Below are 23,434 nucleotides of genomic sequence, written 5' to 3'. Positions count from 1 at the left end.
AAATCATTTTTATTTACTTACCTACTTATATAGTTTCCAGGGCAAGAATACTAAAACTATCTATGTACCACAAAACTTTTAATGTTGGCTTAGCAAGGTGTGTAGGTAATGTTTTACCACAAGGCACAGATGTTCCCTGTTTACAACCAATCTCTGTAAAAGTGAGACACGTCACGTTTTACAGTTTATAGTGTGGTAAGTTTATACCTACTTTATACGCCATAGTCAATAATATTTAGATTCACTACATTTTTTAAGTAAGAAGGTACCTGCCTAACTAATGTTTTTAAACAGGCAGGAATATCTAATACGATATCTTGACTATGGACCTATGCAAGTTATAAGTACCTATACCTATCTGATTAAATTTCATTTGAATGGAAACGAGAAGCCAGTAAAGTAATGGTAGGTACCTATCTATCTACCTATGGTTTCAAAAAACTTTTTGAAAAATATTTTGCAAATCTTATTTTGTTATCAAAAATAAGGTTTTTAAATGTATTTGATTAGTGTTGTTACTTGGAAGATACTACAAATTATATTCTATGTACCTACCTGCTTAAACATAGTTTTTATCTATGTTTATAATAATTGTATTTGTGCATTTCAGCATACTATAATTATTGTAATAGTAGCTACTTAATAGAAACGCCTATTCAGTAATACTTGTAAATAATATACCTACCTACTTATAGGTACCTAATAAAGATGGTTTCATGGATCATTATTGTTATTTATTATAAATGAGACACATTTGTGTTTTTACTAAAAATAATATTACAAAAGCTTAAAATACACCCCTTCATCCGGGGACGAATTTCGCGCAGCATATAATATTTATATACCACAAAACATAAATAACCGCCGTGGAAAGGCAGATGCAGTCTCCGAAATACTTTTTCTTAAAGAATAATAGCAAATAAAAAAATAAATAGGTAGTGTTGCAGAATGTTGTTTTACTGCAAAGAGTGACGTAACAATAGGCCGCCGATACGGTTCCTACCAAATCTCTGCCCATTGTTCGACAACACAACGTAGACTCGCTAACTTATCCGCGCGGACATGTCCGGAATTGAGACGCACATGCTCGCGGTTTATGTAAACTTCCTCTTTATCAAACGTTTATATTCTTAATATTATTATGTTCGATATGCTGTTATCAAACCTGTGATATTAAAATGTAAATAAAAAAACATTGCTACGTAGGCACATACTTCTTGATTATATACATAATATGCATTTATTTAATTAGGTCAACACAATAGTCGCGAAAAACATTTTTTGGTACAGTTCGGTTATGAGGAATACAGCGGCAAATACATTTTGAAAATACACGATATACTGGATTATTTGTAAGGTTAACCTAACCAAACCTAACCTAACCTAACCTAACCTAAACTAACCCAAACTAACAAATAATCCAGTATATTGGGTATTTTCAAAATGTGTTTTTCGCTGTATTCCTCATAACCGAACTGTACCCATTTCTTTCCTTTTCTCCATATTTATACTCATTTAATTACATACCACCACTGGTAAAGTTGTTATGTTGAAAACGGTAATTGTAATAAAATCTACTTATCTGTATTTTAGTAGATAATTATTATTACCTGGCTAATGTGTTAATTATTCATAAAATCATATTTAAAAAAAATCTTGATTTAAATACAAGACTTGTCAGTTTTCGCGATGATAAGATATGTACCCACATAATGTATTTTTCTACCTAACGTCGCTAACTATTTTATTCGACGTACCTAACTGTAGGTAGGTAGATATCCAGCAAAATTAAATACCTGATAAGCAAGGTTCTTTATAATTTTTCGTTTGTACCTATCTAAGTAGGTACTTATCACAATTTCAACGTTAAAATCAAATATGATACTAGGTACCTACAGATACTTAGGTACTTATAGTAAATAATATATATTAGACAAATTTATAAATGTAGGTAGGTACCTAATTTAATTAAAATAAATATAATATTCAAACTCATGTGTACGTACTAATTAGGTACATACCTAAATAAATAAATTATATAAGCAGGTAGGTATGTACCTACAATAGAATTATTCCAAACTTTAAACATGCTTATTTTCAAATAACCAACTTAGTTATGGATCATTTAGGCTTGGGATCAATGGAAACCCTCCAAAGCCTTTTGATTTTTAATAAAGTAATATATTTATGAATTTATGTAGGTAAGTATTATATTTCAATATGTTTCATACTAAGTTCTGATATTAGGTAACTGATACTTTAAATATTTTAACAGATAAGTAGACTTTAATTACTTTGGTAAGTCAGATAAGAATAATATGTTTAAGATAAAATTAATCATATTACCAAATTTATTATCATGTTATCCACAAATTAAATATGTAGGAACACACTTATGCATAGTCTATAAAAAAGATTCTTTTAATGAAATGAAAAAACGGTTTTATTATGAACTTAATAAATAATTTAAATTTTAACAAAACTAAATCTATTATGTTAAGTAGTAAACTATAAGTATTTATTGTTAATTTTGCTGAGACGAACAATTATAATATAAATAGGTGCAGTGCATCTAGAGAGGAAATGCCCAAAATGTACCGCGGTGCCTTTTCATAAACGAATCTCCCCTAACATATTATCCGCGGACTATAATAAGCACGGGGTGTCCGAAAAGGTGTTTAACCCCGAGCGGCATTCATTCCATCACATGACACATGGCTACGCGGCGGTAGCGCACCAGCCTCTGCGGCCACCATATAGCACCTCCACCACCTGTCGCCCCCACCCTTCTCCCCTTCGCTACGCCCCCCATTCACAAACACTCGCCGAACTCTACCCCCATTGGCCAGACGACCCTGGGAACTATTTTCCGATTGGCCAGGCCGCACGTGCGGGCCGCCGGGCCTGCGTACCTGGCAGCCTCCGACGTATGAGTGGGGGAAAAGTATTTAAATAGACCTGCTCCGGGCCCGTAATACCATAACAGGCTGAGACGCCGTCTACGCTGAATCAAACCGAACCCTCCGCGAATTGCCCTTGTTTTTATAGGGAAAATATACTTCAAAGTTATATTCGAAATTTGAACTTTTTGTGAAGTGTTGTGCCTTATGAGAATTTTTGCGTGTTGTTTTTTTTGAAGATATTTGACTTGAATTTTGTGCCTATTGATATTTTGTGAAGTTTCAAGTGAAATGTTGGTTGAGGAAGTGAGGATATCGAGATCCATCATGGAGAGAAACTACAGCCACTGTCCGCTGAAGAAAAGGCCGGTGCATCTCTTGGCTAAAGAGGAGCGCCCCTTGCAAACCACCTCACCATATCACGGTAGGTCTTTTCAGTTATTGATGAGACATATGAACCTAAGCTTAATCTATTGTGAATTAACAGAATGCAAATTTAACTTTAAATAATTCAAATAATTATGTTTTATAGTTATTTTAATAATATTTCTTAAAATAATTACGGAATTTATTTAACAGGGTACTTATATATTTTTATTTATTGTGACTTAAAACATATGCGACGGGAAACTTTTCTAACTCTTTTTTTTAATATTTACTTTTAGGAATTATTAATAAAAAAAATTTGAATTACAGTTCAGAACATTGACGTTATATTATTATTGAAATAAAATTTACACCAGATACTGTCAGTGCGGATGACGCAATGAACACAATTTATTAATTATTTCCAAAATATTCAATAAAATTATATAAGGTACCGAGTGATATTTTTTTTGTAAATCTGTTTTATTATGACTAGTATTTTTCAGTTTAGTAATTGTACATAACTTTATTGTGAAATAAATAATGTTCGTTCATTGATACATAGGGGTTCCTACTCGATTTTTTTTCCGAAAATGATTTTCACATTTTGAAAACCATGTAGATACTACATACATACCTATATAAGTCTTGTTTCAAAGTGTGTATACAATTTTTCCTGTTTAAATTTATTAAAAACACTGAAATAAATAATTTACAATAAAAGCATAAGTACCTAACTACTTAGATAAGTTGAGGTAGGTCGGTTTGGGAGATAATAATACATATATATATATATATAGATATATGGCTAAGATAAAATATATGTACGTAGGTTCATATCTTCATACAAGAATTTACGAGCAAAAATATCATTTATTTCAAATTTCACAGTTATACTAGATCAAATTTTCAACGTTACTCCTATACTTCTAGCAATCTACAATATAATACTTATAATCTTTTCAAATAGATACTTATATTTTTTCTACATAACCAATAAAAATAGATTTGACAGCTGTTTATTTGTTTTGCTTCTAAATAGACGCTATTTATTTTTTTACTAATTATTTTTATATTTTGGTTGATTTTAAATTAAGTAGATAATACCTATATTCGATTAGTATTATTTATTCATTTTATGTTTAACAAATAGTTACATCGAATACCTACATGCACACTGCCTCCAGTAATACGATTTCAATTAGACAAATTTATAGATTTCGATTAGCATAAAATATTGATACTTAATGAACCTAACATGGCATGCCTTTCAATATTTCTTTGCGCAAGTTCGTGCGCAGAATTCATAAAACACGACTGCACAGTTGCCACCTCTTTATAATGTAAAACGCATCGAATGCACTCCGGCCGAAACTCCCGCCCCGGGTGTTAATTAATTACTTTGTTATCGTACAATATCAGACCGAGCCGGAGGATGCACACGACCGACCGGCGACACAACGACACGCCCACGTCTCTCTAATGTCTATATCTGACCAACATCGCGTAATTCAATTCCTTCTTGCATCGCAAACAATGCACCGGTTAAATACAGATTGCAAACTACACAGAGGTGGTCCGTAATATCTGCGCAAACACAACCATTAGTTAATCCCTATCAACATAATTTTCTCAATCTATAATTAATTACACTGAAACAAACATCATCCTATAATGTTTACTTTATTATTAATGGCGTGAAACTAATGTTTATTTTTTTCCTTTTGTCCACAGATATGGATGATAACTCTGAACCAGAGAATCTGAGCACGAAACCTGAAGATCTTTCTCGCACGGGAAACTATCCCAGCAAAGCGAGTTCTCCCGCGGTTGGAGCAGCCCCCGCTCCTCGCCGCTGGCATGAGCCATCACGAACGCCTCCTCTACCATCGCCTTACTCTCACCACTACCCCATTCACCACCCGCAGATTACAACTCTTCACTCATTATCACCTGTGCAGCCGCATATCCCCGCACCGCTATCACCTTACCTGCCAACTCATATTCCTACACACTTGGCGCCATATCCTTCAAGACCTGCCCCACTAGAACCTTTAAATCTTAATACTCCCGTGGAACAATATAGCTCCTGGCCACGTCCTACCACTCCTTATGGTGCATATACATACACGCATCCTGAAGTCTACAACAACTTGTCTCCCCGCGCCGCATATTCCCCTCCTGTTCGATCGCCTTTAATTATTTCTCCTTCATCACCATCAATTTCCTCTATCACCTCTCCTCCTACTTCCCCTCCAGTCACGCGTTCAGAGGATATCATCTCTCCGGGAAGCGTCAGCTCGGATTCTGGAATCTCAGCTGGATCTGTACCCAGACGCCGCCGTGATGCATCTGCACCTCGTTACCAGTGTCCAGACTGCGGAAAATCTTATTCTACCTACTCTGGTCTTTCAAAGCATCGCCAGTTCCATTGCGCTGCAGCCGAAGGAAATTTAGCGAAAAAATCATTCAGTTGCAAATATTGCTCCAAAGTATACACATCACTAGGAGCACTTAAAATGCACATTCGCACGCACACCCTCCCCTGCAAGTGTCATCTTTGCGGGAAAGCATTCTCCAGGCCTTGGTTGTTACAAGGACACATCCGGACGCATACAGGAGAAAAACCTTTCTCGTGCCACCACTGCAGAAGAGCTTTCGCTGATCGTTCAAACCTTCGAGCGCATCTTCAGACCCACTCCGAAGTTAAAAAATACTCGTGTGCGTCGTGTAGCAAGACTTTCTCCAGGATGTCATTACTAAGCAAACATCTGGAAGGCGGATGCCCGGGCTATGGGCCATCGTCTTCGCCGTATGAATACCACCCTGAAGAGCTCGCAGCCTATTAGTTGGCTGATTGGTGACCACGCTGAGTGCCTTATTTATTATTGAAAAGACTGAGCGCGAAGACTCTCTCGCTCGAGACGATTCCGCGACGGTGTGAAGTTCTACTAATTTATAAGTTATAAAAAACCCCTACAGCAAATAAGTACAAATATTTTCTTGATACCTTTTCGGTTTTAGTGTAGGTACATATTTCGTTTAAACGTGTGACCGTTTTCAAATCATTGCCATTTCTAATTTAGATCTTGCCAATATAATTGTATATTATAATATGTTTTTAAATTATGTTTGAATTTGTGAACGGTCATCATTACCTTAAATTTTAAGTGAGTTTTTTGTGTTTAATAAGTATTCATTTGTACTTAGAGCGATCTGCTTTTCGAGCAGCGCTGTATGCTAGTCACAAAGGTTCTATATGAAAATTAAACCGTTTGTACAGATCTCCCGAAATGTAAAAATTGTTCGATTTGACATTTTTTTTGTAGAATTAAAATATGCCATGTACAGAGTGCCTTAACAGAATAAGCGATTAATATATTTTTTATAGTTTTATATTTAAATTGATATATTGTGTATCACGAAGATACCGTTTCTGATTTTATTGTAACCATTTCGATAAATGATTAATGATCGACTGGTGTATGGTTTTATTTGAAGAAAAAATGATGTGAAAAAATCCTATGGTTTTTTAAATAAAATGTTTTTCAAATAAACAAAAATGCTGACAATAATAAACACTTCTTTTATTACATTATATACCTACTGTTTACAACTCCTTTAAATATATAATCCATTGTATACCTACATACTTATATAAAAATACTTATTACATAGATAAATAATTACCATATTAGGAAGCACTTCAAATTGATAAATAAACACAAATTGAGTGCACACACTTCACACACAATAATCAAATATTAGATAGTTGGGTAATTATTATAATGTTAATAATAGGTTCATATAAAATTTAATACAGACATGAATTTTGGAACAAATTAAAACACATTTTTAATTAACTAAACTGGTCCAGTATTTTAACATATACAATTAACGTATACAATTTTAAGTATCATAAAATTATTACATATTATAACTCTATTTGAACATGTAGGTAAAGTATTACAGTGGCAAAGGGTGGAGGTAGGCTGTTAAGATTCAACATAAATAGTGAATACTGAACGTTGTCTGTCATACATATGTGTTTTCATTGAACTACTAAAGACTAAATTAATTTGAAATACTGTTGGTTCGTTTTCAAATTTCAAATGATAAATAACATTCTAATAATTTTCGTGTTAGTATAATATTTTTTAAATTATTCCAGTAAATCATACATAATTTTAGACATTTTACAGATAGAAGAATATGTTTTATCTATTATGATTTGGTTTAGTCAGGAGTTTAAAAAAAACTAACCAAGTCGATTTTTTATAATTCAATGACAGACAAAGTATCTATATCTACACTATTTTTGTGGGATCTTTACAGCCTTCCTCCACTAATGATGGTTTGGGTTTAATTGAAATTTAAAAACTCACCAGCACTATTTTCAATTTCTAATTTTCAAAGTTCAATGAAAACAAATAAACATGATTGCACAATTTATGACTGATCTTAATAGCCTACCTTCACCCCTCACTATTGACTTGTGTCTGAAATAGATCAGATATTAATTTGATAGAAAATGTATCAATTCTTATTAGAATACAACTTATAATATTGTATTTTTAAAGTATTAAAAATCATAATAAAGAGACCGGCCTCTATATAATAATTTTATGTTAAAGGCAAAAGAAAATAAGTTTTATAAATTAGAAAAGGATTTTAATATGGAAAATTAACCATAATAATATATCATTTTCATAACGTATGACTTTGAGTAATGAGAAAAAGAATAAGTCAAATCAACGCATATGAATTATTAGTACCTAATCACACAATTTCACATAATACCTAGCGATAAAGTAGTTCAAATCTCAATATTTTTTTCACAGACATGATTGTTGCTACATATTTTGCATAATTATGTGGAGGAAATTATTAAGAATAGCATAGTTACATCAGTAAGCAAACATGAAATACGATTCAATTGATTAAGCACTCTGGTAGTCTTGACCATTCGCAAGCAATTTGACTTTATAATTATTATTACGATACTCACGAAGGTTTTATTTATTGCCTTTCCTTATTGCACAAAAGCCATAAAGGGCATATAGCACTCTAATAATCTCGAAAAGTTCAAAGTCCCTACGTGCACCAGTTCAGCTGGAGTTTTCCTCTCCTCAGCACCGTCACGATGCCACCATATAAGGACCACGGCACGAATTTATTACACTTTAACCACTTCACAAGTTCAAGTTTCTCATAGGCAGTTTCAGCGAGCTCCATAAAAAATGATAAGTATTTTTTCGGCGAGAGCAATCGTAGGTAGGTAGGTACCTATATCACAATATTCATAATACGAGAATGACATCTAAGAATGATAAAAGAAAATAAAACAAACCAAAAATACAAAATAAAGCACTAGATAGCTTTAAAGTTTAGCAAACAATCAAAATTGCATCTGCCTTCTCATACCTAGGTACTGAGTATGAATTAATTAATATTATCTTATTTGGAAAGTTTATAACATTGTGGGTACTGGGTAGATCACCCACATACCTAAATAGTAGGTATCTATTATTTTAGAAAACTCTAAAAGTATCAGATAAATGAATAAAGAATATCAGAGCTTTCAAAGGTACCTACACCACATAATAACGTGATCATTCAACACTTTTTATACATCAAATACCTACGTTAATATTATTATTTCTGGATATTGTTAAAGTTATAAGTAAAGTACCTAGTGTGACCTTATATAGTTTTGTACTATTTTATAAGTAATATGAATTGGTTTTAGTAACCTGTGTTTCGCATTTTGTATACCTATACAGACAGATGTCTAATTATCTAAGACAAAAAAAAATATTTACCCTAAAGAATTGAATAACGTTTACAACTCTTTAATAATTTTAATTCAATTTATAACCACCCTTCAAATTAAGATTGTATACGTACCTAGGTATATGTAAATTTTCTTTATTCATATCGGTAATAACGATCAATATGAAACCTTCAAGCAGCGGCGATTTTCTTTGACGTAGTCGATTCGTTAGAAACTTTAAAAGGGGGGCGCTAAACAGTTCAAACCATTCATGCAATTATTAAATTAAAAAATTAAGAACTGCATGTTATTTTATTGTTGCCAGACCCAAGATTCAAACCCGGGGCCCAAACGTTACCCGCGCGACCATCATGGACGAATATCATCTCTCTTTTAGTATTTAAAAAAAGTTCATATTATCAACTGTGTTGCAATACGGAATCAGAACCATCCGCACATAGGTAGGTATAATATGTTTGTTTTTTTGGCTTGCCATCAATTCCATCACAATAAAAAGCTTTCGACAAACAACACATTTTTATTATATTATTATGCAAACGACAGGCGCTTAGGTTAATTTATCGAAAAACTGGTTATGATGGTATTTAAATCATGCACATTGTGTTCATACTAAAATGACAGAATAAGCAGATATTTATTCGATGTACCAATCATGCGAATATTTTCCGAAAAGTTGCTAAATTATTTGCATTATGCAACGCTATGTCATTAGTGTTATTACTGTTTTATATTAATATTATTTATTTTTCTTTTATTAGATATTATATTTTTATTGTTCAACAAAATATTGCTTATAGCGATATCTATCCGACGAGATAAGAAGCCATCTGATTTATTTTATTCTAATACCAAAAATTATATTATTAAATATATTTTGCGTATCTATAATAATAATGTGTTTAATTTACTGGACAAAACATATTGGTTTCAGAAAATTAATTAATTATTACAATATACTTATATTAAAAGTTAGTGTTGTATCTAAAATCTAGATACAAACGTAACTACCTACTACACAGTGACGTCCCGTGGGGGTAGGCAGATTGAGCTTCGCTTGGGGGCGGCAGATACTCGAAGGGCGACAAATCGAGGAGAATCATGTGATATATTTAGACATAGGTACTTACCTACCTAAATTTAGTAATAACTAAAATATCTTTTAATTTAAAAAAATCACTGGTTGGAAACAAAATGTATTAATTTTGTCGCGATGTCTAGTTTACATCCATTGCCCTTCAACGACCTTGGTAAACAGCAACGACACGTGCAGATTTACGAACAATTGCAGTCTGATTTATTAACCAGTACGCACGGAAATTGCGTTGCCTGTTGAAACTGAATATGCACCTCCCTCTTGCAGAGCGTCCCACCTACCGCTTCTCGTCCACGATTATTGTTTTCAGTGTTATATATATAATATATTGTTAGTAATGTATCCATATAACACATTTTTTTAGATATTGGTGTCATTAAATGAAGCTTGGTGAGGCCTTCATCCAGCAGTGGATTGACCCCGGCTGATGATGATGATGAAATGATGATAAAAAATACTGTATAAAAATGGGGCGTCATTTTGGCGCTGCCTAGGGGCGGCATTTTGTCTAGGGACGTCACTACTACTACAAATCTAATAAGTTACCTTAAACATTGTTAAATTAAAGGTTCTTTTACACTTAGGTACTTGATAATGATGTAGGTACTTATCGTACTAAATGATTCTTATGTACCTATGGCAAAAGTATTCAAATAATGGTACTTATAGATATTTTGTAAAATCAAAACAGAACCGCACATATTTTTTTCTTATTCGATTCTTATACGACATATGAAAATTAGTAAAATTTATTTCAATAGGTACCTACTTATAAGTATATGTTTTATATTATATTAATACATATTCTTTTTTTTAATACTACAACAGGCCACGAGACCCAATGACAGTAGTGTAGGTTAAAAGTAGTGTATTTAGTAATAAAAGTGAAACAATCACACAAGCACCCATACTTTGAGAACATCAGATAAATATATTGTGTTCTCATCTGGATCGAACCCGGAGCCCCCGTATGAAATGCCAGCACCTTACGCAGTGCACCACGAGGGCTGCTAACTACTACAGACTAGTAACTTACTAATCTACGACAAAATTTGCTGCAAATTGACTTGATTGACGCTTGATTCCAAATAGACCAATTGGAATCAAGTAAGAACTACCACAGTTTGCGTCAATTTACCGCAAACCACACTAAATTAAAATCTTGAACAGAAAACAGAAAATAACTAAATTTTCTATTGGCTACGCATGTTATGACCATATTCAATAAAGAATGTAACATTCTTAAAATTATTCATTGAATAAAAAACCTACTGGTTTATTGAAATAACTAGATTGACAATCATGTTTTTTGCGAGTTATATTTGTTAACCATTCAATAGGCTAATTAGAGTCGTGGATCTATAGACGCATGTGCGGTAAGTTTAACCTAATAATAGGTAGCCACCATTTGTATCTATTATTCCACTCATGCCCGATAGTGTTATAAAAACGATATTTTTTTTAAATGATTGCATAATGGTTATTAGCCATTCGCCCAACCTAATGGGAAATGGGCCCATGCTTTGGATTAAATGCTCATTGAAACAACAACATTTTAATGCTCGCACAGATGTGAGATTAAATCTGCACAGACAAATTAAAGAAAAAATCTCACATAAATTCGTTGATAATAATATTACATATATATATATATATATATAATTATATATATCTAATCGATGAAAGCTCCCTTACATAAAATCATCTATTGTTGAATGAGCTCGTAAAGAACTAGTGAATTAATTATTGCAACCAAACCGACCGCATGCCTGCTACAACAAATTATTATGTATTTACATACATTCATAAACAAAATGCTGTAAAATATTTTAAACAATACTCTACTACTTACTTGTAAGTAATATAAATTAATATGAGTCACGCAAGTCAACTGTATGTTGAGGTATGGTGGACTAAGTTAGTAGGTTGTTAGTTGCAATAATATTCTGGTTAGAAAATTTATTACGTTCAAAGCGCCAGCGTAAATGCATACTAACTGCGGCATCTATGATTAAAACGTAAAAGCGATAAATTAATACTTTTTTTTTTTAAGTTACCAATATGAGAACGAATATCTACCATATTATATACCTACATAAAAACCTACATAATAATATATAGAGACTTATATATTAAAAACTTAAAGGGTATTTTCAGATATCTATTTATACATTTACAAACGGGGCCCGCCCTTTGTATCATGCGAAAAATCGCGCTACATTAGAGAAAACTTAATAAACACCAACATAAAATAACCTAGAGAGACTGGTGATTTTGGGTAACCTACAGGGAATGTACTGAAGCGACTAAATGAAGGAGCTAACAGGAAGTCTTGGTCGCTCAAAAGATGAAAAAAATCCAAGGTAGTCACGATCCTCAATTATGAGGAAACGACCAAGACGAAGAAGAAAATAATATGTAATATTAAGATACTCGTAGATCATTAAAGTAATTACTCCGCCCACTATAGGCACCTAGCGGAAAAATACGACAGTTACAATTTGAGGCATTTTTATAATTTATACTTTAGAGTGTTTTATTTTAATTAATAAATTCTTATCTAAAAATATTTTTTTTATTTGTCATAGTTAAATACAATTTAAACAAATGTTATAAAATGCATATTCGACAAAGGATCCCATCTTATTATTACTTACATATTATTATTGATAAAATTTTATTTTAGGTATGGTCCCAATATTGAAGCTTGATTTGAAGTAAATAAAAAGGATTTCAAGTTATACACATTTATATTTTTATAAAAATCGATGTTTTTTTAAAATAAATATAAAAAATATTAAAACGACGAATTAGTCAAAAGTCTAAACGTTAAAAAATTGAAAACTTAATAAACTAAATTTTAATAATAAATATGACCATAAAATATAATGTAATAATAAGATGTGACCCTTCAACTAATTCACATTTTTTTTTAAATTTTTTTACAATTGTAAGTTTATTTTCGACTTAAAAAAAATCTTTTTAATGTTTTCAGATACTTACATATTCATAATTTACTACAGTTGAAATTGTAAATCATCGAAACAAAATCTCAAATTGAAAGCGTCGTATTTTTTCGCTAGGTTCTCTGTTGGCATAAGGATCCCCCCTAATGTGCATTGAATTTTTTTTCGACTAATTCATAAATTTTTAAGTTGTTTCCATTCATTTACGAGGATTTTACAGAAAGTAGAGGTGCATTTACTTTAACTCATTGGCATTCAATAACGTTTTTGATAGTAAATAATTTGACTTTAACTAAAACTTTTGTTTAACATTTTTAGATATGTAGGTACATTAGACATATTTTTGAAAAAAAAATATGACTTCCAACGGGACTCAAACCCACGTTCACTGGATTTACGCCAATGTAGTCTACCAATTTTGCTATTTCCGTCCTATCTAATTAAGACTAAATTAACTATGTAGTTGTTTTTTTTGCTGTTTTCACAAGATTTTCACAAATTGTGTTAATTTTGGCAATCGGCTTTTGTATTTTAAAATGAAAGTAATAACTACCTACCTTAATTGATAACCGGATCTCTCCAAATTTAAGTTATAACGTAGGTATATACATACATGCACGTTTTATATACATTCTCAAATCTTGTGAATAATTCGTTGAATAAAAAATATACTTTATCGAATCGATTAATTATTGAGAATACGTTAAAATGTAAATTATTATTATTTTTTCACAAATTACGCAAGTTTTTCCGTTATGTGCCTCTAGTACGCAGAGTATCTACCTTAAAAATAGTTATTTGGTAAATATTATATGTACATATTTGTTAAACCTCGTGGTTCAGTGCGTAAGGTGCTGGCGGTTCCGAGGATTCCGGGTTCGATCCCGGTGAGATCAGAATATATTTAGGTATGTAATTTACTCAAAGTCTGGGTGTTTGTGATTGTTTCACTTATATTGCAAAATACTCTACTGTCAATGAGCCTCTTGGCCTGTTCTAGTGTAGAATATAATATAAAGGTAGGTAGCTACCTATCTACTTACTATAAAAATAACAGACGATTATTATTAGTACCAAAGTATAATGTATGGTTATTTTTATCATAAAATAGTAGTTTAATAAGTTCTTTCAAAGATCATAGATATAAAGATTTTTCGTTTTAATGTATTTTTTATTTAATTTTTAAAAATTTAAATACTTATTCATAATACGAAATTTTATTATTAATATAATAATTAATATCTTTTATTGTGTTAACTATCAATAATTCATGGTGGAAATGCATTGTACCTATTATTGATTTACTTTAATAAAACACATTTTTTTAATTGAAAATGTCCATCTGAGGCGGACGAAACCGATCCAGATTTATTTATTAAACGTCGAATAAGTACTTAAAAATATGTTTTATTAAATTAAATTAATAATAATAATAAATAGTTAATGAGCATTGAAATATATTATAAGTTTATAACCAATAAAAAAAAAATGAAAAAAGTAAGACCCGCATCTATCGGGTATCGCGCCCATGCACATAGACCACTATGCTAAAGTTGTCTAATCTAATAGCTTCTAATAACTAATAGCTTTTAATACTCTCTGCAGCATTTTCCGAATTCAGCTACTATTGGCGATCGGTTTTTGTATTTTAAATCAAAGTAGGTATTACTTTAATAACTAACCAACGTCACGGATCACTCCATATTATGTATGTAGAATGTTACATTCTTAATTAAATCTTGTGAATTATTCGTTGAATAAAAAAATAGTTAATTAATAGTTAAAGTGATTTTTCGCTTTTTTAATAGATTTATAAGGATTCTTCAGGAAATTTCTGTAAAACGGCTTAATTTTGTTACCTACCTAACATATGTTCCTAACACATCTGTTGATTTTAGTTTAGAGAAAAAACTTGAAAAGCTATCACAATAGGTAACGAAAGTTTTAAATTGCTTTTGAATAACAGTCATCGACCTCTTTCACCGAACGCTTCGAATTATTTATTGAAGACATACTATAAAAATGTTTTATTTATTTTGTTATATTTTTGACACCGGAATAATGCTGTTAATCGTGAAAAGCCGTAGGCGAGATCCCACTTCGCCATACCGAGTGAATTAGGCGCGAGATTAGTTCGACCAAATATGCGAAATCGTAAAAGGCTACAAATTGTATACATTTTGCAAAATCTCTTTCTTCAGTGGGAAGGTTAAGAGTCGAGCTATCGGATATCTGACCACAAAACGGTGCCAATAAAACTTTCATCTGTCCTATGTATAGCGTTTATTTTCAACAAACATGATGCATGTCAGGTGTTTGAAACATTAAAATAATCAAATTTATATCAATTTTGTAAACTCACTTAAGCAAACTGTATTGATTACTCGATACTTTTTATTTAAAAAACGAGTAAAAATAATTGTAACAGTCGAATTTAATAATAAAATTGTGTATGAATTTAATTTTATATTGCATTATAATGTTAATCAAAGCATAAACATGTTTAGTTTTTTTTGTATTTTTTATTTTAGTTTTTTATTTAAGTATTTATGGAAAAGAATATTCATAATATTGGATTCCTACCCCCAGTATTAGGCAGCCACTAACTAATATAGAAATCATTTTTTATTCATCAAAAATCAAAATAGCTATTTATTTAGCGATATTATTATTGAAGATCATTATTATTTTTATTTCACAATATAAACAATAGATTGTCTTCTGTAATCGAAATGTATCCTACATAAAATTTTACTATTTCAAAAACTCTGCAAACAAAAAATGCTGTCACCATAATTATGCTACAAGCTTGCTACAAGTTACAATATCAGATAGTTACCACATATTTCAATTTGTGCAAGTCGTTCTAGTTAGCACCTCTGATGCTTTTTATTAATCCTTTGGTGGATGACATACTTTTTCAAAAAAACGAGTAGATACTTATATGTACGGTATGTATTTTCGGTATGGTCGCAATATTGAAGATCAATTTGATATCAATAAAATAGATATCAAGTTATACACATTTTCATTTTTACAACGTTTATATTAGCTGTTATTCTTATTTGTCCGGTACAAATCTTGCAATCGATTTTTAACTGACTTTCCGACTAGCTAGATATTTGAAACTTTTAGAATATATCAGAACACGATGCCAATGCATTCTTTTAATACTTTTAGCCATCTTTAAGTAGAATTGAATTCATTTTCAGTTAATTATATTTTGTATGAAAAGTTATTTCGGAAGACATCCGTAATCCAATCCACTATTATTGGTTGCTAAGTGGGTGGTCCTAGCAACTAAATTATTAATATATACGTGCGTTACTACGGAAATCATAATAACTCAGTATTCTATATTTGTTTGGGTTTGTACAAGTTTGAGCATATTGAGCATAATAATTCAACAGAAAATTTAAAAACGTGGTATATAAAAAGTTCTTTTATCTTATAATTATTAATGTTTTTTTTTAAATAAATATAAAAAACCATTAATACTCTAAATTATCTAGTCAAAAACCTTTTTAAAACATTAGATAACACTTGTTCAACTAAATTTTAGTAGAAAAATTCTATATCATAATAAATGTAAGTACCTACTAAATAATAATAAGATGCGATCCTTTCGTAAATTAACATTTCATAAGGCTTATTTTTAATTGTACGCTTAACGCAGAAAATCACAAAACGAAATGCAATTAGAATCCTAAAGAGGATGGATAAACCTGATGAACTGCTAGATATTAATTAATTATTATTATTCAAAGCAATAATAATACAATTTACTTTGTATAATGTATGTACGTAATACGCAAAGGTTGAAGGTATCGAATATAATTTTAATTTTACTTATTGCACTTGCACTAGTAAGTGTTAACTACCAGAAAAGTCAATAACAATCAAAATTAGCATTTATACTATGTATCATAATATACAGTCGAACTCGGTTATTAAGATTACAGATATAGCGAGAACTCGGATCTAATGAGGAAACATTCTTTGACTTACTTTATGAATTTCTCCATACATTTATTCACTGTTATAACCAGCAACTTATCGGATATACCGAGCTAAAATATCGTAATTTTTTTTATTAAAACTGTTAATGTGTTGATCGTTAAAAACATTTCGACCCTAAGCAATAAAATCTGACCGGACAGGATGCCGCCGGGATCGCATTACGTCTATGACACTAGTTAAGTGCCAAGTACCTACCTAATTGGTGTTTTCGCCGACAATATTGAAAAAGTATCAACAACAAATTCTTTTGTAGTTTATGAATGCCATGCTTGTTTCGGGGATTTTTACGATGGTTTTCAGATTTTTTATTTTCGATTTTTTTTCGACTTTTTGTGTTATGTGACCGTTCCAGGGAACTCAGAAATAATGGGAACTGAAATACATAACGGGTAAGGCGATAGCAGGTAACCGACTCGAGTAAGGAATAATCCGTGTTAAAGTTACACACGTGTCAAGAATACGTTTTACGTCGAATACTGACAACTGCTCTCGGTTTGTGCAATTACGCTCATTTAATGTTGGTGTATTACACACACTATTGCACGTGCATAATGCCGGGTCCACGTTGGCAACATGTCGCCGGCAACCTCGTTAAATTTTACGATGAGTATGATAATTATCGTAAAATTTAACGAGGCTGCCGGCGACATGTTGCCAGTGTGGACCCGGTATAATGCGTGCCTCATTTTCGTAGGACACTCACACATTCAAAAGCCTGCATCAACATGCGGCGTAAAGAATATAGCCTATCGGTAGTCTATTTATTATCTGTTCTGTGGACCGCTCATTTAAAAATACCTATTCTCTGATATAACGAGTAACGCTTATAACGAGCAAATTCCGTCGGTTGCATCTTCCTCGTAATAACCAAGTTCGACTATATTTATATTAACCGATCGTATTGTAAACAATAAATAACATGCACATATTCCTGCTGACACACTTGTGTTTAAACACTATGTAGGTACCTATGTTAATAAGACCGACCGGTGGATAAGAGCGCAGATTGGTATAACTTGCAGTGTATTTAGTTAGAAAATATAGTAATCATCACGAAAACAGAATACATTAATCAGATAGGAATGTAAAACTAGTCGCCATAGACCAAGATTTCGAAGCAGGACTTAGTTTATTACTAAGGACATAAATCATAAAAAGACAAAGGGCATCGAATTTCCTAAAATATTACCAATATTGAATGCTCGTTTCATTTACAAGAGAAAATTTAAAATAACTGATACTTTAACACTTAAGATTTAAAACTTGTTACTACACACCCAAAAGGTTACGCACTTCCCATTATTTTTGTATTCTCTGATTACGAATCTAATCAAATGTTTGCTTCCACCACCCTCTTATTTGCATCCATTGCCCAGCATTGCTGCCGAGGCCACTCCAGCCCCACTGGATCACTTCAGTGTTCCCGAGGGAGCGGTATCGCTCACTTTGAAAAACACCGATTTAAGGTAATAAAGTATTACCAAATTTGATTCATATAGGTCATCTGTCTGGAGTTTTGGTGACGTTTTTTTTGAATGACATACAATGAAAATGCTTTCATTGTATTAATCTTGACGATAATAAAATTAAATTAATATAAATATATTCAATAATAATACGATGACATTGTTTTATATTGTATTATCATTTTAATAATGCGTATATAATATTTTATACAGTACCTATTAATAATAGTACCTAACCTATTTACTATATTTAAACATTAAGATAAGCCCCGTTCATAACACCTGTTCAGGTGTATTACGATTGCTGCAATAGTTTAGCACTGATCTCTGGGCAGACACTTATACGTCAGTATTGTAATTACTATATAGAGTGTATAGGTGGTAACTCAACGAGAGTAATTTATAATACTACTCCCCACGTACGAGGACATGAATCATAACCAATATTCCAACAGAGAGCAATAATGAATTCTAGTAGGTAAGTACCTACTCTGCATTATGTTGTATTAATTTAACACAGATAGTATGATAATATCGGGTCTAGGACGATTTGGCGCCGGGAAAACTGGACGCCACGCAATTCGAAAATAAATAGACGTTAGGTACTTATACGTACCCTTAAAAATATATTTAATATTATTATTTATATTTAAATTATTATATTATGATTTAATAGTTCATGAGAATTTAAATATGCACTCGTAAATAGTGATTTAATCGTCCATATGTTTAAGTTCCAACAGCGTTCGAAATGGAAAAGTTTACGAACCGGAGCGCTCGACAACTTTCTGAAGATATTAACATAGTTATCAATTTGTATGTGTATTTTATAAAAATAAGTGTTTTTTTATTTTTTGTTATATGGCATATCTAGCTCAGACGGTCAAATTATTTTTTCCACGAGACGGAGCGATAGCTTTACCGATTTCACGAACCGAAACGGCGCTCCGGTGCGCTCCGGTCCATTTAGTGTCCTGAGTTCCAACGACAAAAGAGTTTTTATTTTTATATACCTAAAGCCTTAGGCATGGCAATTCTCAATCCGCGATAAAAAACATTATGTTAAGAGTGAAATGAATTAAAACTACGAAGTAGTAGATAGAAACTGATTAAAATTCATCGTCTACGTTCTGTTTACGTGTCTACGACAGTGCGGCGTCCAATTGTCCCATTCCCGATAATATCATACATTACAATATATTTTTAAATAATATAAGCAAGCAATGGCAGTTTCACGTATGTGGATCTCTGGGCAGGGCCGTCTATATCCATACGTGCGAAATGTGCATTGCACGAGGGTGATCGAATCTAGAGGTCAGACAAAAAAACGATTAAGTATCTACTTTAAAATTTGGCGACCGCCGCGCAGGAATGCGCAAAAATTCACAAAATCTAGCAGGTGAAGGTATTGGTACTCACCGATGAGTTATTGAGACATGTCGCATCCACAATTGGTTATCGAATACGCGTGGTCTTACGGTCATAATTATTATTTGGATTATGAGTGTCCGTTTGTGTCGTCTGCACCGTCTTGTTTTTTAGACATGCCGCGTCAGAATATTAAAGCAGAATTTTAATTTAATATAATTTATATTATCATTTGTAATATTTAAGCAAATATTGAATGCACCAAATATTGAGTACCACGGGTCTTCCACTGGTACAACAGGCCTTGCATGTCGTAGAATGATGAGAGGATTGAGACCAACATGTTGAGAGCCAAATCGTTTGCGTTACGATCCTCAGTTATAATAAAAAATAAGAAGTAATATTTCTCACCTTATTTTTTTCGTTCCGAACCCGAACCTTTCCCCCTTTATTATTACACCAAAAATTTTCTCAAAATAAAAATTTTATTCATAGAAGAATGGTAGTACTGAAACCGATACACACATGTGCATATCTAAATTAGGTACCTACTTAAAACAAGTTATTCGTTATCGATCATAATGTAATTTGGCAAAGTTTCAACGTAGCTGTCAATATCACAATCGCTGTGAAGTGTTGCCATGTGCAATATGTCATACGAAAAGGTCAAATTTTCACTTTCAAATTTTGGATTGACAATTAGTTTCTCATACTTATTGACCCGCGCAAAAAATACCAATTCAATTTGAACTTCCGACTGTTCACTGACTAACCTTTTGATTGTTATCGAATCTAAATGCTTGAATGACACATGTCTGCTATCAATGGATGGTAAATGGTACCTCGTGGTAAACGAAATAAAACGCAAGAGTTTAGTTTTTTTTTACCATTTTGTGTTATACAATACCACTTGATAGAACAAAAATTTACAGACAGGTGTCTAACAAACCTCATGTTCAAATGTTAAAGTATAAAGATTTCATGAATTAAAAAAATATAACATTTAAACTTTTCAGAGAAGAGAATAAATTAGGAAAGACTAGACACAATATTATTTACACTGGCATTTCAAAATTTTGACAACAATCGCAATATTTTTTATTGAACTCAAATATTGTTAAAAAAAATATTATTGTACTATCTTCAATCATGGTGATTGAGAAAAACTATTTTTTTAACTTGGTTATTTTCAAATATATTGTTCTGAAGCTATTTACCGTTAAAAATAACTAAATTCATGTGTAAAATAACTGTATAGTTGGTTTTTTTTATGTTATTAGAAGTTGTTGAGACCATCATAATACACCTACTGTAATAAAATTGTAGTGCTATATCTGTCACAGGTGTACCTACATTTTTTATGAAATATAATAAAAATATAAATATACCTACTGCCCATATAATCAAAAACGTATTGCAGGAATATATCTAAATAAATTGATAGTTACTCACAGGACTGCATCAAGGGTGGCTGCCGCCAGGGTGCCAGACCTAATTTTGTTTATAACATGTCCAATCTTAATAAGATAATATGGGCCTCCATGGGCTGGAGATTTTGTATAAACTTTTTTATATAGATTTTTTTACGAGAAATGGATGTAAGCCACTTGCTCAACCTATTAGGTACATCATCTGAATCATACACAAATTGGAAACAATATGTGTATTTACCAGACCCAAGATTCGAATCTGAGACTGATGACTTATAGGCAGACGCTTAATCCTCGCGGCCATCGTGGGCCTAAAATTGCTGCCTCCTAATTTTTTGTTGTGTAAATATAATTATTATAGCAATACTATGACATATTTTATTTATTGAATAATATATTATAGGATATTTATTGCTCGGTTAATTTTCAGACTCCTTCTGTCGTACAAAGAATTATATTTTTGCAGTAACGTTATAGGTATTTATTGTCAATGACACTGGTCCATTTTATTAATAATTCGAAAGAAAGCATGAGGTTCAGTTTATGAAATTGTAAACATATATTGTATTTAATAAAAACATTAAAATATGATTTTGAAAAATATTCCACCTCAATCGTGCGGTCCAGATGTTTTGCATTCCTAAGACACCTGCTTTATTATTTAGAATTGTAAAATATCTGTTGATGTCAGTTTATTATGACACTCCTAAATACTTCCATTTCTAGATTCAATATATTATAAATTATATAAAATATTTATTTAGTATTATGTGATTATTATCTACGTTAAATCATTTTATAAAGATTATTTTTTTACCTTGTGTGTAAGTAATGGTTATATTATTAGTAATATTTGTATGCTAATAAATATGTTGCTAGTTTTTTTGTTACTGATTTACAGAAGATTTTAAAATGTTAGATTCTTATTAATGAAAATATAAAATTAAAAAACTCAGTAACATGTCTAGGTACCTACCTATTAGAAAAAAATCTCAGAAGAAATTAGACTAACTGAGATTCCAACTTACTTCTTTCATTGCTCGGTGAGTCCTTTTATCTGTTGAGCAATCGAGCCGTCTATGACTCATCCAAATTAGTCCTATCAGATACGTTAACTGAGATACCTATCTACTTAAAATTTCGCCAATGGTGAGGCAATCAATTTTGTGATTGACAAAGTGATTTAATAAATTTCTGACAATATTATAAAATGAGGTCAGGTACCAATTATTGTTTTAATGATGTCCTTACACTTGCAAATACTTCTATACCAAATCATTATTTTTTATTTAATAATATGTACCAATGTACCTACGAAATATAATATACAAGATTTAAAAATGTTAAGAACATGAATATTTTTATTTTCCACATTTATTTTTGATTATGTAATAATTAACTTTGAACAGTACTTACGTAACTTTCATTATTAAAGATGGCTTAAGCGGGTATGTAGAGCTAATATAAGATAGTATTTGAAAATAATACTCACGTAAGTACGATAGATAGAAAGATTAAAGGCCGAAATATATTTTAACGTTGGCTACAAGTTCGGCAGACAATGGCGTATGTCATAAACTCATAAGGCTGTCATTTGTTATACCAGGCCATCAAATCAGCTCAAGAGATAAAATGGCGGTATCGTTTCTTACAAGGTATGACATCTTTAGTGAATAGAAAAAAACCATTATTAAATGAACAAAAAAATATATTTTATTCTTCTTTTTATTGTAAATGATACTACATACAAAATCGAGCGTTTGCCTCCTCGATTATGCTCCTCTATCCACCCAGCAGTCTCCAATCAGTTATGTACGCCAAATACCTCTAATAGGAGAGAGGGGCTATTAAAACAGAGCACCTTTTGACAGTTTAGATCAGTGGTCCACAACCTTTTTATCGCCGCGGACTGGCCAACGTTTGATAATTTTACCGCGGCCCGCTGAGGGGGGACGTTGATTGTTTATATTTTATATTGTTTTGATTTAATAACTTTAATTTGATTGTATTTAAACATGCCATCAAAATAAA

At 31.7% G+C, this 23,434-nt stretch overlaps 1 protein-coding gene across 1 annotated transcript; it reads left to right on the top strand.

Annotated features, from left to right (window-relative positions):
- Positions 1–2,974: 2,974 nt before the first annotated feature.
- LOC147066073 (uncharacterized) lies at positions 2,975–6,836 on the top strand. Its single transcript, XM_085955351.1, has 2 exons — positions 2,975–3,324; positions 5,001–6,836. The coding sequence occupies exons 1-2, from the start codon at positions 3,192–3,194 to the stop codon at positions 6,113–6,115; spliced, it is 1,248 nt and encodes a 415-aa protein (XP_085811477.1). The 5' UTR covers positions 2,975–3,191; the 3' UTR covers positions 6,116–6,836.
- The last annotated feature ends 16,598 nt before the right edge of the window (positions 6,837–23,434 follow it).

This window comes from Rhyacophila brunnea, unplaced genomic scaffold, assembly GCF_057557595.1.
Source record: "Rhyacophila brunnea isolate RB1 unplaced genomic scaffold, BYU_Rbru_1.0 scaffold_5, whole genome shotgun sequence".
In the NCBI taxonomy this organism is placed as follows: Eukaryota; Metazoa; Arthropoda; class Insecta; order Trichoptera; family Rhyacophilidae; genus Rhyacophila; species Rhyacophila brunnea.
Note: the sequence above shows the minus strand (reverse complement) of the source record. Positions and strands in the feature narration are given on the sequence as shown.

Excerpts from the sequence above, each read along its gene's own strand:
- LOC147066073 (XM_085955351.1), top strand. The coding sequence starts at position 3,192 with ATGTTGGTTGAGGAAGTGAGGATATCGAGATCCATCATGGAGAGAAAC. Across the intron at positions 3,325-5,000 it reads AACCACCTCACCATATCACG|ATATGGATGATAACTCTGAA; the intron begins GTAGGTCTTTTC and ends TTTTGTCCACAG.